Source organism: Sphaerodactylus townsendi, linkage group LG16, assembly GCF_021028975.2.
Source record: "Sphaerodactylus townsendi isolate TG3544 linkage group LG16, MPM_Stown_v2.3, whole genome shotgun sequence".
NCBI lineage: Eukaryota > Metazoa > Chordata > Lepidosauria > Squamata > Sphaerodactylidae > Sphaerodactylus > Sphaerodactylus townsendi.
This window is the reverse complement of record NC_059440.1, coordinates 10309509-10326619: the sequence shown is the minus strand read 5'-3', so window position 1 is coordinate 10326619 and position 17111 is coordinate 10309509. Positions and strand designations below refer to the sequence as shown.

The 17111-nt window shown below is 49.2% G+C and overlaps 2 protein-coding genes across 2 annotated transcripts in view; both read right to left on the bottom strand.

Moving 5' to 3' along the window:
• Positions 1-215: 215 nt before the first annotated feature.
• DHRS13 (dehydrogenase/reductase 13) lies at positions 216-9915 on the bottom strand. The gene is made up of 5 exons (XM_048519071.1): positions 9715-9915; positions 4488-4606; positions 2292-2415; positions 1769-2080; positions 216-738 (listed from the first exon to the last, which is right to left on the bottom strand). Exons 1-5 carry the CDS (start codon positions 9836-9838, stop codon positions 449-451), a joined length of 969 nt encoding a protein of 322 aa, XP_048375028.1. The 5' UTR covers positions 9839-9915; the 3' UTR covers positions 216-448.
• A 3169-nt stretch (positions 9916-13084) lies between these two features.
• Positions 13085-17111, bottom strand: part of PHF12 (PHD finger protein 12) — a 34833-nt gene continuing 30806 nt past the window's right edge. The window contains 4 exon segments of the mRNA XM_048519073.1: positions 13085-14333; positions 15182-15320; positions 15822-15904; positions 16184-16282. Of these exon segments, the coding sequence (XP_048375030.1) occupies positions 13969-14333; positions 15182-15320; positions 15822-15904; positions 16184-16282 (686 nt within the window). The 3' untranslated portion in view covers positions 13085-13968.

The window sequence follows — 17111 nt, the reverse complement described above, 5'->3', positions numbered from 1 at the left end:
CAGTTTCCAGCCTTTAAATATCCAGGGATTTCCCAACCTGGAGCTGGCTGTCCTAGTTCACAGCCCATCAGCTCTTGGCCAGCCAGCACAGCAGCACCCTCTGCAAATTACAGGTCAGATCCTCATCCAGATATGGGAGAGGAGCACAAAAGAAATTCCACGTAGGAAAACTGAAGACCTGCTTGTATCTGAAAGCAGACAGGAAGAAACAGACGTCCCACTGGAGTAGATTTTATTAGAAATCATCCTTTCTGTTCTTTGCAGGAGGTGTAGCCTAATAAAGCAGGGAAAGTAGCAGGAAGACCCCAAAGAGACCAGCAATTGGAACCCCCACGGCTTCAGACCCAATTCCGAAAGGGCCTGAGAACTGTGCTTCTGTTGTCCAAAGCCATTTGCTTTTTAGCAACCGTTCACGGCCGCTTCACAAAGATAACAGAGTTCACCCTCCCTAGTCGCCCCAGTGCTGTTCTGGAGGAGTTTGCTCGGCCAGCCCCAACAGTTTCTCGCTGAATGCCCAAAGCTTCTTGGCCACGGCATCGTCTCGGGCTTGGGGATATGGTTCTTCTGGCTTGCAGTCAGCAAAATAGTGGCCGCTGTACTTCTCAATCCCATCCTGAGTAGCGCAATAGATCGATGTCTGAGCGCCTTCCACAGCATCACGGATGAAGAACCGAGCAAGAAAGACAAGCGGTTTCATCCAGACACGACGTTTGCACATAATTTCTGTGGCAACTAAGCCTGAAAATCAAAGAAAACCGTCATTCTTGTGGAGCTAGATGGGTCGGGGAGGAGAGGGGTTCTTTTCCCTGGGAGGTAGAGTCCATAGTTTATTTGAGTTTAAAGCCCATAGGCCATTTAAAAAAAAAACTTTTACAACAAACTGCAAAACAGAATTTTGCCATCTCCACGACACAGTTTTGATGTCGATCATTTAAAAACAACCTTTTGCAATATTTGGAAAAGGGGCAAATTTATCTATCCATTTAATCAGAAACTTTTTCCCTTTCAGCTTCCTACTTAGGACAATCAAAAACACATGTACAGGTGAATCAAGTACATTCATTTGACAGTCACAGAATCTTTGATTTGAAAGTTGGTGAATAGCCAGTGATCTACAAAAAAGGTTAAGCGAAAGGGGAGGAGTGGTGTAGAAATCTAATTAATGATAATAATAAATTCAGTTACTTGTTGGATTTGATGTAATCTGTGACTGGCCCAAGGTCACCCAACAGGCTTCATGTGGAGGAGCAGGGAAACAAACCCAATTCACCAGATAAGAGTCAGTCACTCATGTGGAGGAGTGGGGAATCAAACCTGGTTCTCCAGATTAAAATCCACTATAGAAGACCACTATAGAAGAAGAAGAGTTTGGATTTATACCCCCCTTTCTCCCCTGTAAGGAGACTCAAAGGGGTTACAATCTCCCTACCCCCCCCCCCAACACCCTGTGAGGTAGGTGGGGCTGAAAGAGCTCCGAAGAACTGTGACTAGCCCAAGGCCACCCAGCTGGCATGTGTTGGAGTGCACAAGCTAATCTGGTTTCCCAGATAAGCCTCCCCAGCTCAAGTGGCAGAGCGGGGAATCAAACCCGGTTCTCCAGATGAGAGTGCACCTACTCTTAACCACTACACCATGCCAGCCAGCCACAGGTAGAAATCAGAGTTGAGAGTTAGTTGTAACCACTGTGCCAAAGGAAGCAGTTTGCATCCCGGGGTCCTGGATGGATCTCAAGGGTTTCTTTCACTCTACAAGAGCCAAGTTCACCCACCTGGATGAACAGCATAGCAGGTAACATTGGTCCCTTCCAGCCTGTTAGCCAGCTCTCGAGTAAACAGAATGTTGGCCAGTTTGCTGTGGCAGTAGGCCTGGAAATATTTCAGAAACCCATGCACTGGTTTGTGGATGTTCTTAAAGTCGATCTTTCCTGCCTGATGTGCACTTGATGCCAACACCACCACGCGGCTAGGAGCGCAGCATTTCAGTCGATCCAACAGGAGGTGGGTCAGCAGGAAGTGGCTCAGGTGGTTCACCTGGAAAGTCAAATTGAAGCCGTCGGCACTCCTGCCCCCATCTTGAATACCTGTTGGGGAATTCAGCAGCATTGAGCAATCGCAACGGTACACCGAGGTCTTTCTTGCCGGAAGGAACTTCACAAGCCACAGTTAGGGAGCAATAACGGGATCTCTCGGGAACCGCCACCACATCCTCTTCAGGCGTTCCTAATCAGTGTTTCGTAATGAGCAGGAAACTGCCCCCACCTGCCCATCTCTGCCTCGAGACTCCATTCTCACCTGCATTGTTGATCAGAATGTCAAGGCGAGGCTCAGATCTCAGGAACTCATCCGCAAAAGCTCGCACGGAGCTCAGGTCGGCCAGATCCAAACGCATGGTGAAAACCTCACTGTTCCCAGTTTCCTGCAGGCAGAGAAAAACCGGGGGGGGGGGGGGGGACACTGCTGGTAGTGGATTCAATGACACAGAAACCAAAGGAGATAAAGTTTCTCTACACTCACACAGCAGCAATCAGAACTGGAATGAGGGCAAAATGGAAGCATGAAGACCCCCAGGTTGGTTGGTGGGAAAGCTGCTCCTTGGCCCTTTGTGCCCTTCCAGTTTGTGCTCTGGGCTTCGCAATGGGGCCTCCCCGCACTTCCTTGTTTACACGTGAAGGGGTGCCCTGCTGCTTCCCTCCAGGCTAACCACCATCTTGCCTAAACCCTGCTTCTGGGCCAGATAAGATAAACTTTAATGTCATTGTGCACACACAACGAAAATACAAACATCCCCCGATGCACATTTCTGCAGCCCTCACACCCCATCTTCCACAATCCCTACACAGCCACGTCAACACGATACCATGGAGTTCAGCATAGCCACAGATCTAGAATAGAAGCTGTCTCTAGAGCTCATTCCGCACATGCAGAATAATGCACTTTCAAACTGCTTTCAGTGCTCTTTGAAGCGGTGCGGAATGGCAAAATCCACTTGCAAACAGTTGTGAAAGTGGTTTGGAAACGCATTATTTTGCGTGTGCGGAAGGGGCCTTAGCCTAGTTGTCCTTGTTTTTATGATCCTATATCGTCTGCCAGATGGTAATATTAAAAAAAAAAGAGTATGCAGGGTGAGACGGGTCTTTCGGAATATTCTGAGCTTTCTTTAAGCAGCGGGAATTTTCTGAGCTTTCTTTAAGCAGCAGGAAGTTGTTCACTGCCTCTTTTGGGGTTTTTTCAGGTGGCTATTTTTTTAAAAGAAGCCCCACTGATCCCCTGAAAATGCTGGTGAGAGAGTGGGTGGAACTGCTCCTGTGTGAGTGGGAGAAGGCAGGGAGGAGCGGAAAAGCTGAACAAAGCAGAATACGCATGGGTGTGCTTCGCTTTCCTTACACAGGCTAGGAAAACATCACACTTTGCCTGCTCTTGGAAACTGCGGGGCTTCTCTGTTCTGTGGCTGAGTCAGAACGAAACACGTGCACAATCGAGAATCCGACCCAAAGGTAAAAAAGCTGGATCCAAAGAGACCAAACGTGTGCAAAAAGCCCTTGATAGTAGGAGTTTAATGACAAACCAAAGCCAGGCTACTCTCAGTTATGTCAATAAATGTCAGCCTTGGCAAGAACCTACACTGAAAAGAAGAAGAGTTTGGGTTTATTTCCCATTTTTCTCTCCTGTAAGGAGACTCAAGGTGGCCAACAACCTCCTTCCTCTCCCCACAACAGGCACCTTGTGAGGTAGGTGGGGCTGAGAGAGTTCAGAGAGAACTGAGACTAGCCCAAGGTCACCCAGCAGGAATGTAGGAGTGCGGAAACACACCTGGTTCACCAGACAAGCCTCCGCCACTCAGGAGTGGGGAGCCAAACCCGGTTCTCCAGATTAGAATCTACCTGCTCTTAACCACTACACCATGCTGGCAGATCTCCTGTGAATTCAGGTCTGTGTTGGTATCAGCATACCCTGATGCAGGGCAGCTGCCCATCATGCTCCCGTCACGGAGTAACCCTTGTTAGAATATTTGGCACCTCTTGTAGAAGTTATTGCAGGAGCATGAGAGTTGCACCATTTGGTTTGCTGTATGTTTATCCAGGGCAGGTGAGCAGTTGATTGGTTGAATGAGGGTCACCTTCATTGTCTGCATATCATGGTGTACATACTTCCTTCCTTTCTTTTTACTCTCTTCCTTGTCCTTATGGTGTGTTACTGAATGCGGTTTTCCTTGTTTGACTATTGTGTAAGCTAGTCTGCCTGCCGGTGCTTTTGGCACATGGCTATTTTTTCCCCTTCCTTTTTTTGCTCAGTATGTTTTTGTAGCCTAACTTTTTATATTCAGCATTTTATTCAAGAAGAACTTCTTTTTACAACTCGGCTGTGTTTCACTCTGCTGGGAACTGGATAAGTTTCAGGTCTTCTATCAACCCTGATACTCCAACTTCCCGCCTGGCAAGATTCAGTAAGTGAAACGACACCCTTTTAAGGAAGGCCAGGAGCTCTCACCATGCGGATGTTAGAGGCCACTGATTCTGCTTGTGCTTTGTTCCGGCAGGCTAGGATGATACGAGCTCCTCTCCGGGCTAGATCCAGCGCCGTTTCTTCCCCAATTCCTCTGTTTGCACCTGGAAAAGGCCAGCGGAGAGATGATGTTGCTGAAAGACGAACTAGGGCCGCTCAGCCTCTGCAGCAGGGGCCAGCACACATCTGTCTCAGTTTCCAACACTAGGCTGGGTGTAAAAACCTCTTAAAACATCACAGCATGGGTTTGCAACCAGCTCAAGCGGTACGGAAGCAGAACACGAACAATCTTCCTTTCCTAAAGCTTTCCATACAGTCCTTAAGGAGCTGCCACAAACTGATAAGGAACCTGAATCTGGAGAAGGAGAGGAGTTTGGATTTATATCCCCCCTTTCTCTCCTGCAGGAGACTCAAAGGGGCTTACAATCTCCTTGCCCTTCCCCCCTCACAACAAACACCCTGTGAGGTAGGTGGGGCTGAGAGAGCTCCGGAAAGCTGTGACTAGCCTAAGGTCACCCAGCTGGCGTGTGTGGGAGTGCACAGGCTAATCTGAATTCCCCAGATAAGCCTCCACAGCTCAGGCGGCAGAGCTGGGAATCAAACCCGGTTCCTGCAGATCAGAGTGCACTGCTCTTAACCACTACACCACTGCTGCTCTGCCATACAGAGCAAAATGTATCTGTACGGCTGGTGCATACAAAAATCAAATCATTTTAAATTCCCCCACACACAACTTTTGAAAAAGGCCTAGAAAAGCAAGCAGTTGCCTGTGTTTAAATTCCATTCCCCAGTCATCTGGAAGTAATTCCTGTGAGGCACACAAGAGAACAGTTACTTCCTAGTCAGTGTATACTATCACAACCCTCCTTAACCATGTTTGATGAATGGCTTCCATAGATGATCCCTCTTTGCCGATTTCCCCACTTTTTTTTTATTAACACCTTTTGTTCAACTTTTTCCAGCAGAAAAATTTGGAAAGTTGGGTGGGTGCTAAAAAACAAACGCTTTATGAAATACTTTCTTGTTTGAAAGGACTTGAAAGGCTTCTTAAAATGTATAGTCTGAAGATTTTTTTGTGTGTATTACAGTCTTCAGCATTAGGGAAGGAGGGTTTCTATGTATCCTGTATATGCACATAATATGTTCAAGGATTTGCTTATTGTGTGACTAATTTGGTCCACAATTAATAGGATATATTGTGTATGATGATAACACATTATTGAAATGCTCAGTGCTTTCAATGTTATGAAGTTTCTTAATATTCAGATAGACAGTTCTATGATGACTGGATGAGACAGTTTCTGTCCAAACGACGCACTATTCTTTGCTAAAAATTTATATTTCTGTTTTTTAACTACCCCCCTCCCCCAGATTGCAAAGGGTCAGACAGGGTTGGACAAACCTCTAGGGTTGATAAGAATAATCTGCTGAAAAAGCATAGAGTACAGCAGTTTGCAGCTCACTTGCTCTTTAAATCTTAGGCATGGTCATGAATTTGCTTGGGGAAAACTAATGCCATTAACGTCCACTGAATGTAATTCTCATCCTGGCTCTAGATGTGGATTCTTAAATTCACAGATTAGGGCTATGAACAGACAAGACAGATTTTGCTACAAATTTGAGAAAAGTTCCAGGCTTGCATTGAAATCTGACCCCGCACAATACAAGAAGCATCACCTGTAGCTTTAAGAAATTGTTCTCTGAGACTCAGTGGACATTGTGGTGGTTACTAGATGTCCAGAACAATAGTGCCAGCTTTCAGCCCTTGGTTTCTGTAAGTAAAAGGCTGGGGAAGCTCTCCAGGTCTCTTTTGGCCTCCCAATCCACTCTTGCTCCCTCACGAACATGACATCCCTTCAAATATCCAAACATGGCTATCATGTCACCTCTCAACCTTCTCTTCACCAAACTAAACATCCCCAGCTGCCTAAGTCTCTCCTCATAGGGCATGGATTCCAGACCTTTTACCATTTTGGTTGCCTTCCTCTGGACCTGTTCCAGCTTGTCAATATGCTTCCTGAATTGCGGTGCCCAGAACTGTACACAATATTCCAGGTGAGGTCTAACCAATGCAGAACAGTGAGGTACAATTACATATACTCCTATTGATACAGCCCAGAATTGCATTGGCTTTCTTGGCTGCCACATCACGCTGCTGACTCATTTTCAATTTGTGGTTGGCCAATAAGATACTAATGGACTCAAATCTGGATATGCTAAGTTACTGAACTAATTAAAAAGTTGCATTTGATGTTGTTAAAACAGTAAAATAAGTTTAGCCTTGATAGGAAAGTAAACAGTCGGGAGAAGGTCCTCTCTAAACAAAATAGGTATTTGGATATAAAATGGCTTTACAATTATTTATTTATTTATTTATTTATTTTATTGTTGCATTTTTATACCGCCCTCCCCCAGAGGGCTCAGGGAGGTGTTAGGGTTAGGATATATATAGGATATACCGTGTTGACTATTAGTTCCCTTTGACTGTTTAAAGAAAAACAAGACAAACAGCCCTGACAGTCAAGAAGTTCTTCCTAATGTTTAAGTGGAATCTCTTTTCCTGCACCTTGAATCCATTACTTCGTGTTCTAGTCTCTGAGGCAGCAGAAAACAAGCTTGCTCCCTCTTTGACATGGCATCCCTTCAAATATTTAAACATAGCTATCATGTCCCCCCTTAACCTTCGCTTCTCCAGACTAAACATCCCCAGCTCCCTAAGTCTCTCTTCGTAGGGCATGGCTCCAGATCTTTTACCATTTCGGTTGCCCTCCTCTGGACCCGTTCCAGCCTGTCAATATCCTTCTTGAATTGTGATTTCTTCCTTGGCTGAAGATGGGCGAACGTTCCTCTTCATAAGTCAGCATGGTAGATTTAAGAAGTCTGCCCACATCTGTCCAGAGGGCCAGACGTTGTTCAGATGCCAGAAGGATCAGTGTCTAGAATCAGCTACACACAGATGTGCCCTTATGATGGTCATCTGTCCTTTCTGTGAGATTCCTCCGTGTGACTTTGTGCACGCGGGGATAAAAGCCAGACTCTACATCCCACGTACTCTTTGACTGAAAGCTTTATAAGGAGAAACTTACTGCCTCGGTGGCTCAGGTCAATACAACTCAAAGCCAAAAGAAACAACTCGCTCCCCTCCTGCGGGACAGAGACCCACAACTTACAAGCTTGGTAGCACAATATTTTTCACAGGTTTTAAAACTGAAAAATGTCATGATTAAGTCTTTAACATTTTAAGGACTTGTATGAATCACGAATGGGATACAACGTAATCACCAATTTTTATCTTTTTTGTTGCATCAATTTTAACCACAACTTTTACCGCCTTATCAATGTTTCTGACTGCATGCCTATTTTAATTTTATGCCGATAAAGGTATTCATACTTGTGCTTACTAGCAGGATCAGTGCACGTGAAGAGAGGCAACTCAGAGAGGACCCAGATTTTTCTACGTGATATATTTCCATTATTATAATTAATATTATTATTAGTCATTATTAATAATTAATTAGAACCTCCTGTATTGAGAGACTGATATTGAGAGGCCAATAACCTGGATAGCTTTAAAAGGAGCTTGGACAGATTTATGAAGGAGAAGTCGATCTATGCCATGGCTACCAATCTTGATCCTCCTTGATCTGAGACTGCAAATGCCTTAGCAGACCAGGTGCTCAGGAGCAGCAGCAGCAGGCCATTGCTTTCACATCCTGCAGGTGAGCTCCCAAAGGCACCTGGTGGGCCACTGCGAGTAGCAGAGTGCTGGACTAGATGGACTCTGGTCTGATCCAGCAGGCTCTTTCTTATGTTCTTATTAGTTATTAGAACCTCCTGTACTGAGAGACCAGTACAACTGAAACAAAATGCACTCACAAAACATTCCTAATCAAAGAGAAGCAAGTGCTTTTCCAGTTATGAGTCTTAGCTCACCCCAGGCCCAGAGGATCCCAGCAAACCAGCTGAACTGGAACCAGATGTAGTATATGTGGGCTACATCCAATCATAGCTTGCAGGAAAGTGTGGCTCTGGCCCAGAGACCATACTGTCAAGCCTCGATGGAAATGAATTCTTATTGCTAGCAAAGCCCATCACGGACTGGTTCACTGAAACCCCATACCCCGCTGGAGAAGAAGGCAGTCAGATCCCCTGAAGCCACGGATGCAGGCAAAAGGTCAGGAGAAAATGCTACTGGAACACAGCCAGACAGACTGGAAACCCCACAACACCCCAAGAAGGCAGTCAGTTGAAGCCTTTCCATTATGGAACTTTTCCGAGCTGTGTGGCCTTGGTCTGGTAGCTTTTGCTCCTAACATTTTGCCTGCATCTATGGCTGGCATCTCAAATGCCAGCCATAGATGCAGACAAAATATTAGGAGCAAAAGCTACCAGACCAAAAGACCACACAGCCCAGAAAACTCACAACAGCCAGCTGATTCTGACCATGAAAGCCCTCGACGATACTTTTTATTACTCTGGATAAATTGCTGCTACTTTCTCTCTCTGTCTTCTCCCAGCCTGCTTTGCAGGGTTGTTGTAAAGCATCTGGTACAATAAGAAGATGCCAGTAGAGTGGGGTGCGACTGGTTAAAAAACCTGCTTTCCCATTCTGGGTCTCTTCTCTTGCTTATTCCAAGCCTTTCAGATTATGGCATATAGTCGGTTTCTCACAGCTCCATCCAAGCTTTTCTCCCTGGTTCACCCAAAAGTGATCTCAGGACACTTTCAAGAGAAACTCACAAAGCTGAGGATAGGTTTTAGCTTAGTGCCGCACATGCAGAATAATGTACTTTCAATCCACTTTGCAGCTGTGCGGAATACCCACATCCACTTCTGAAAGTGGATTGAAAGTGCATTATTCTGCATGTGCGGAAGGGGCCTAATTAGAGAAGTTTCGGAAGCGCCACAAAAGTCCTGCTCGTTTTTGCTGGCTTGCAACAGACTGCCAAACACGAACAGGGCTGGGAACCCAAGGCCAAGGTCCAATGAGCTAGATCCCGATCGCAGGGCGCCTTGGGTCCCAGGAGCACCCAAGGGACGAAGCTCACAGGGTGCTGCTTCCAGGTGGCCGCCACCTGCCTGGCCAATGGCCGGGTGCACCAAAGAGCGGGCCAGGCTGCCTACCGAGGGGAGCGACTGCAAGCCGAGCAGACCGGCCTTCCCCGCGGTGGCCCCCCACGCTGGCAGTCCAGGCGTTTCCGCTCCGGCTCACCTGTGATCAGGACCGTCTTGCCGCGCAGGCTCCTCCGGTTGAGGCACTTGGCGGCTTGCAGGAAGTTGTAGTAGAGCCACACGTAGAAGCCCGCCAGCCCGGTCAGCATCAGCACCGCCATCATGCCTGCCGGCCCCTCTGCCCGCGCCCAGATCTGGTACCCGGGAAAAAATGGCTTCGAGGGGAAAAAACACTCCACTGGAGTCCGGCCCCGCCCCGAACTCCGCCCTCCTCAGGCTCCGCCCCCTCCAGACTCCCAGGGAGCTCCCAGCGTGGAGTTGGCAACCGCCCAGTCCCAGCGCCGAGCCCCCGCCTGCGCCCTCCCTGTACGGTCCCAGCAGACTTTTGCAATCCGCGGGGGGAGGTGGGTCCCTGGGGGCAGGCGGTGCAGAAGGGCCCCGCCCCATCTGGAGCAATGGGCGCCCCAGACGCAGCTTTGAGGAGACCCGGAGCTGAGCTGCTGGAAGGGTGCTGGGCGGGGGGGTAGGTGGTGCTGCAGAGCTGGGCTTCTCATTGTGTGCTCTCGGCTGAGTTGGTTTGAGTGGAAACAACTAGATTACCCCCCCCCCTCCCCCAATGGGGTAGGAAATCTTCTTGCTGTCAAGTCAAGGAAGACAGCTTGCCAGAGATGCCAACTACGATGAAGAGTTTGGATTTATATCTCCGACACCCCTTTCTCTCCTGTAAGGAGACTCAAAGGGGCTTACAATCTCTTTTCCCTTCCTCCCTCCCCCCCACACAACAAACCCCCTGTGAGGTGGGTGGGGCTGGCAGAGCTCCAAGGAGCGATGACGAGCCCAAGGTCATCCAGCTGGCATGTATTGGAGTGCACACACTTATCTGGTTCACCAGATAAGCCTCCACAGCTCAAACCCTGCCAGAGCGGGGAATCAAACCCAGTTCTCCAGATTAGAGCGCACTTGCTCTTAACTACTACACCACTGATACTCCCCACACCACTGCTGGATCCTCCGCAGGGAGTCTTCTGCAGAGGCAGGCAGGCTCTGAGCATCCCGAGCTGCAAGGCCCCATGGATATGCCCCGTCTCTTCATGTTGGGCTTCCCAAGGAAGCTGGCTGTTGGAAATAAAAGGACAACACTACTGCTGGGAAGAACACGCTTGCACTCACCTGTAGGTGTTGTTCATTGAGTGGCACCCCATGCAGCCCCACGTTTGGGACTGGGCTGGCGCACCCTGTGGGGCTGCAGAGACCACGCTGATGAACAAGTAGGGGGATTCCAAAGCATGCATGGTTCAGAAGTCTCAGAAGCAAGCTGTTTTTGGTGGGAAGCACGGACACAGACACAGAGCCTGCACAGCCGCCTGCCCGTGTGCCCCACAGCATATTTATACCCTGTGCTATTTTATAGCTGTTTTACAGCACACAGGTGTCTGCCGAAGGGAACTGTGGGGCCTGTTAACTATGACCATGACCTGTGGTAGCTTCACGGTCCGAGAGATTTGTGCAAATTGTAGGGCTTCAAGGAAAATTGAGCCTGGCTTCCCGACGGGCAGATTCCCTTCCTACGGCCTACATGCAGCGAGTGTGTCTGGGAAAGGCGCCCGAACGTCCTCCACTGGGCTGCCTCCTGAATAAACATCAGAATCACAGCTCATCATGCCTGTTCGCAGGACAGAAGGGACATCGGCTGCAGCTCAGAAGAATAAAAGAGGCCAGCAGCTGCAGGCGGAAGGTGTGCCAAAATTCAGGAACTCTTTGGAACTCGTTCAGCCTGCCTACCTCACAAGGTGCCTGTTGTGGGGAGAGGAAGGGAAAGGAGCTTGTAAGCCACTGTGAGTCTCCTTACAGGAAAGGCAGGGTATAAATCTAAACTCTACTCCCACACAGCTCCTGCACACAGGAACCCTCAAGAAGTTGACCTCCGCTGATGCACCGCCTTGTATTCATCCCTTCCGTTCCTTCTCTACCAAAGCGCACGGCAATAGTTATTCGCTCACATTAATCCACTGCTCTTCTACGTTGCCAGACATTCAGGCGGCACACGGATCTGTTCTCCCTTTGGCACTTGGCCATGGCCTCGGCTCTAGGGGAGCAGCTGAATGCCCCTGTCCCAATCAGCCGTGGTGAGAAATGGAAGGAAGTTGTCTGGCGTGCTTTCGGCACCCCCACGATCAACAGCCAGGAGGCTGCCGTTTTTCCAGCAGCAGGAGCACAACAGGGAGTTTCACACAAATTCACATCGTTGGTCTGCCCCGTTCACACTGGCTGGCGGTGGCAGAGCAAAGCTGTGGCTCAGTCCTGCAGATCTGTAGAACTAGAAATGCCGAAGTGCAGACAAAACATATACTCTAGGGCACAGGTGTCAAACCCGTGGCCCTCCAGATGTTATGGACAACAGTTCCCATCATGCTGGCAGGGGATGATGGGAACTGTAGTCCATAACATCTGGAGGGCTGCAATTTTGACACCTATGCTCTAGGGCATTGTGGGTTTTCCAGATTGCATGGCTGTATTCCGGTAGCATTTTCTCCTGACGTTTCGCCTGCATCTGAGGCTGGCATCTTCAGAGGATCCTCTGAAGATGCCAGCCACAGATGCCGGCGAAACATCAGGAGAAAACGCTACCGGAACACGGCTGTACAGCCTGGAAAAACCACGACACCCTAGTGCTTCTGGCCACAAAAGTTCTCGACAAAACATACACTCTACTTTTGAGTGCCTCTGGGGTGAAGTCACAGGAGAGGCAGGGCTGGGGTCTTTGGGGGTGGCCAAGAAGAGCAAAACAAAAGAACGGCGCAGGCCTAACCCAGCTGTGCGCTTTGAAAATTGTAGCAGGTGAGTTTATTATTAATACAGACTTAACGCCACTGGAACAGTCATAAAATCTTAAAGGGTGTCACACCCCCCCCCAAAAAGGTAAGAATCTCCAGGTCAGGACCATTTGAAACTTGGCCAGACTTACCTCCAGGGTCAAGCGAGTGGCAGAGCTAAGAGGCAGGCCGAGCTTTCGCACAGATCGAGCCTGTGGAGTGGAGCTGCTGGCCAATCCTCTGCAATGCCTTAGCAGACCAGGTGCTCGAGAGCGGAAGCAGCAGCAGGCCATTGCTTTCCCATCCTGCCTGTGAGCTCCCAAAGGCATCTGGTGGGCCACTGCAAGTAGCTCCGGTCTGATCCAGCAGGCTTGTTCTAATGCTAAAGCAGGAAAAGGAAGAAGCAGCCCCGCTCAGGCCCCAGAGACCAAATCTTCACCTGGGGAAGCCTTTGGCTCCTGTTGATATTGGCAGCACACCTGGAGGGCGACGGCACAACGAAAGACCCGCCTCCAGCACGCTCCTAGTGGACAGGGCTGCTGGATGACCGAGGCAAGGCCAGCCCGGCGTCTGGACAGACAGGCAGAAACCAGCGAGTGACAGATTTTGTTGTTTTATATACAGAATACAGGGAAAAAAAGTTTCTGTAAAGCCTAAAACATTGCAATTACTTCTGTACATCAGAACTCAGGAACAGGGCGGCGGGGGGTGGGGGAGGGGGTGGAACAAAAGGACAAAACAGGCTTACGACAAAGAAACGCTTTGCTACAATAGACAACCGGAGGCAACGTCATACCAACATGTAGCACTGTACACAGCTTAAAAAACACGGAACAATGCCGTCACTGGATGTATTTACACAGAACCTCTAATACTTCTCCTTATTATCCCGAAAGAAAAAGAGAGGATGGCCGCTGGAAAAAAAATCAGACCTCTGTTCTCGTTGCCCACAACCCACCTAGTGCAACTGTAACAGGGAGGGGGGGGCACCAGAGGCTGGGCGGGGGGGGGGGGGGGGGAGAAACTGGCAGGAGAGTAGCACGTCTTTACATTAAATAAAACAGTGATAATTGTATAGAGATTTTGCTGTATGAAAACTGTATTTCTCTTTTTAATATAAAACTATTGTCACTGGCACAAAATAGAACAAGTTTTCGATTATTTTACAACGGCACGGGAGCGCTCAGCCCGGCGGCGTCCACAAGCCGGCTGCCGTCGCCGGTCTCCACCCGGCGTGGCCCCCGTGCGCTGCAGTTTCCTTTTTGTTTTTTTTTTAAATGAAATGTATAGTACAAATATATGTGCAAATGCCCCTAAAACTTGAGCAAACAATAAAAAAAAGTAAAAGTTCTTCACTTCATGCAAAGGGTGGCAACAGTCCCGTGGCCCGCGGAGGGGAAACAAAACCCAGAAGGCGCGGTTTGCAAGTCAATGGATTTGCCTTGATCTGGAAGGAGGCCTCTCCCCCCGCCCCTCCGCTCCTAGGGCACCGAATTGGAGCGCAGCACGGGGACCTGGTGAGGCTTGACGGACAGCTTCTCGGCCAAGTCCGTGTCTTGTGCTAAGGCAGCATCTCCTTTGGGCTGTTTGGTCGCAAACTCGGTAATGCTGAAGACGAACTGCAGGCAGCCCAGCTTGATGTAGCTGCCGTGGTGCAGGAGGGCCGTCCCCTCCCAGCCGGCCCCACTGCCCCCGATCAAGCTGGAGCTGCTGGCTTTGCAGCTGCAGGGCTTCCGGAGCGGGCCTTGTGCCTGGGACCTCATTAGGGCCGCCTCTTTGCTTGGTGGCGGTGGCTGCTGCTGTTGTTGCTGGTGCTCCTCCTCCTGCTTCCGGTTCTTGTGGCGCTCTGGAAAGAGAAGACGCAGGTTAGGACAGGACCAGGACAGGGAGGAGAACTGCCTGAAATTTCTAGAACGAACAGGACAGCCTATTTTGTTCTGGATCAGCTAGTTCAGGGAAAAGCAAGGGCACAGGGCCAGTGATGTGGGTTTTGTGGAGATGGGGGTGGGATGGATAAGGAAACTTCAGCACTCGGAGGCCACTCTAAATGGAGCTTGCAAGAAGAAGAAAAGGAGTTTGGATTTATATCATGCTGGCAGAGGATCATGCTGGCAGGGGATGATGGGAACTGTAGTCCATAACATCTGGAGGGCCACGAGTTTGGCCCCTATGATTGTGGAGGAAGGCAATGGCAAACCACCTCAATTAGTCTCTTGCCTTGAAAACCCCTATAAATCTGCCTTAAGTTGAATGCGACCTGATGGCAGTTTACACACACAAACGCAAACAGACGAGACAGAGAGGGGAGGTCAGAGATGCTAGGTTCTATGCATGGTCAAAAGCTTTCACAGCCGGAATCAACTAGATGTTGTGGGTTTTCCGGGGCTCTATGGCCGTTGTCTGGTAGTATTTTCTCCCAACATTTTGCTCACATCCATGGCTGGCACATTCAGGGGCATGTCACGGTAAGATGTGTTCCTCTCCATGACCACACAGCCCAGAAAACCCACGACAGCCACGTGCTAGGTTCTCTTTGCAGGCTGCTCACGTATGTGGCAGAGCGCAAGGTGCGTAAAGATTTTTGACGAGTCTTCACATCACACCGACTGCTGTGGGTTCTGGCACATATCACAGGGTGGCAGGAGTGAGCCCGGCGCTTCTCTTGCCAAAGAGGTGTGGGCATCGAGAACTTACTGATCACACTCTGCACTTTGGCAACCATGCTGCTGGGAGGGGTGAGGGCTGTCTTCTCGGAGAAGTCACACGAGTACAGGACGTTGTCGACCGTGGTGCCATGCTCGCTGTAATTGAGCAGCTCGTAGTGCTTGGTGTTCTGGGGAGGAGGGAAAGGAAATCCACTCACTGAGGAAACAACCAAGATGGCAAGGCTGGAAGAGTCGGCAAGGAGGCCCGACCCCTCTGGGTAACCCTACTGAGGAGAGACATGACCTAACTCCCCCCCCCCCAGAAGAGTTGGATTTATATCCTCCTTTTCTCTCCTGTAGGAGACTCAAAGGGGCTAACAAACTCCTTGCCCCTTCCCGCTCACAACAAACACCCTGTGAGGTAGATGGGGCTCAGAGAGCTCCAAAGAACTGTGATTAGCCCAAGGTCACCCAGCTGGCATGTGTTGGAGTGCATAGGCTAATCTGAATTCCCCAGATAAGCCTCCAGAGCTCAGGTGGCAGAGCAGGAAATCAAACCCAGTTCCTCCAGACTAGAGTACACCTGCTCTTAACCACTACGCCACTGCTGCATGCATTTAATTTATCTCCCTTCCCAGGTAGCATCACGAAGCTCCTTTGTGCAGGGGGGCTCATGGCCTGCAACGCACCTCATCATAGAAAATGCAGGCGTGCTTGCCAGACACGTAGTTGCAGTGACCGTAGTTTGTAAGGCACACGTCCATGTCAGCTCCTGCCAAAGGAAACAGAGGGATGAGGCTCTGGCTCGCAGGCAGCCTGGATGCAGGTAGAGGGCAACTGCCAACTGGGACCAGGAAGGAAGCTCACTCCCCCCTCCCATTAAGGGGAAGCCCCACCCCAACTGCTAGTTAGAAGCCTCCAAGACAACCCCTTTCCCAACTGACTTGGGAACGGAAAGGCCTGCAGTGTGGTCATATGGGGCTTCTGCAAAGCCCACAGGGGATTCAAGGCGGACTGGGAGACGTGAGCCATGCAATAAGTGGGCCCTTGCCTGTCCCAATGTAGAGGGTTCTGTAGCACATGTTCACGGCGCTACCCATTCCCAGCAGAGGGTAGAAGACAGCCCGGGCCTGCACCTCCTTCCTCTGCCCTGCAAGACAGAAAGTTGATCTCAATAGCAAGTGCCCCCAAAGAGAGAGAGAGAGAGAGAAATCCACCTCAACACCCCCTGTGATGGTAGAGCAGAGGGCCTCATTAGATGCCAGGAGCAGAACATACATCTCAGCCCCCTAAAAACAAAGAGAGGAGCAGGGAGAAGAAGAAGAAGAAGAAGAGTTTGGATTTGTACCCCACCTTTCTCTCCTGACTTGAAGGGTCTTCCAACTCCTATTCCCTTCCTTTCCCCACAACAGAAAACTTGTGAGGAAGGTGGGGCTGAGAGAATTCAGAGAGAGCTGTGACTACACCAAGGTGTGGTATTTAATATAGTCAGCAGGGGTGGCCAACCTATGGCACTCCAGATGTTCATGGACTACAATTCCCATTGGTCCCTGCCAGCATGAATATCTGGAGTGCCATAGGTTGGCCACCCTGTTATAGTGTCTTATTTGGCCCCAAGCACACCTCCAGTTGGAACACACCCTTAAAAGATAAGAAGTGGACCATCCCAACCTGGTTGGAAATAATATGGCTACAAATGAGGAATGGTGGGGGAAATATTCCAGTTGGCAGAGAGGGCCAATCTAACTTTGTTACTTTAAAAAAAGGACTTAAGTTAAGTTTCTGGACAATTAGAAACCCTTGATAGAGTATTTGGATAAAATAGAAAAAAAAAAACCAAATTGATGATTAGTGGTTTTGAAGTTAGAGATACAGCAGAGCGAGTGTGATTTATAAGTAGTAGCTCTAAAGATCCAATTTTACCTGGGTGTTTATAAAGAGCAAGTGGCAAAGAATATTTTTTAATGTTGACACTCGCT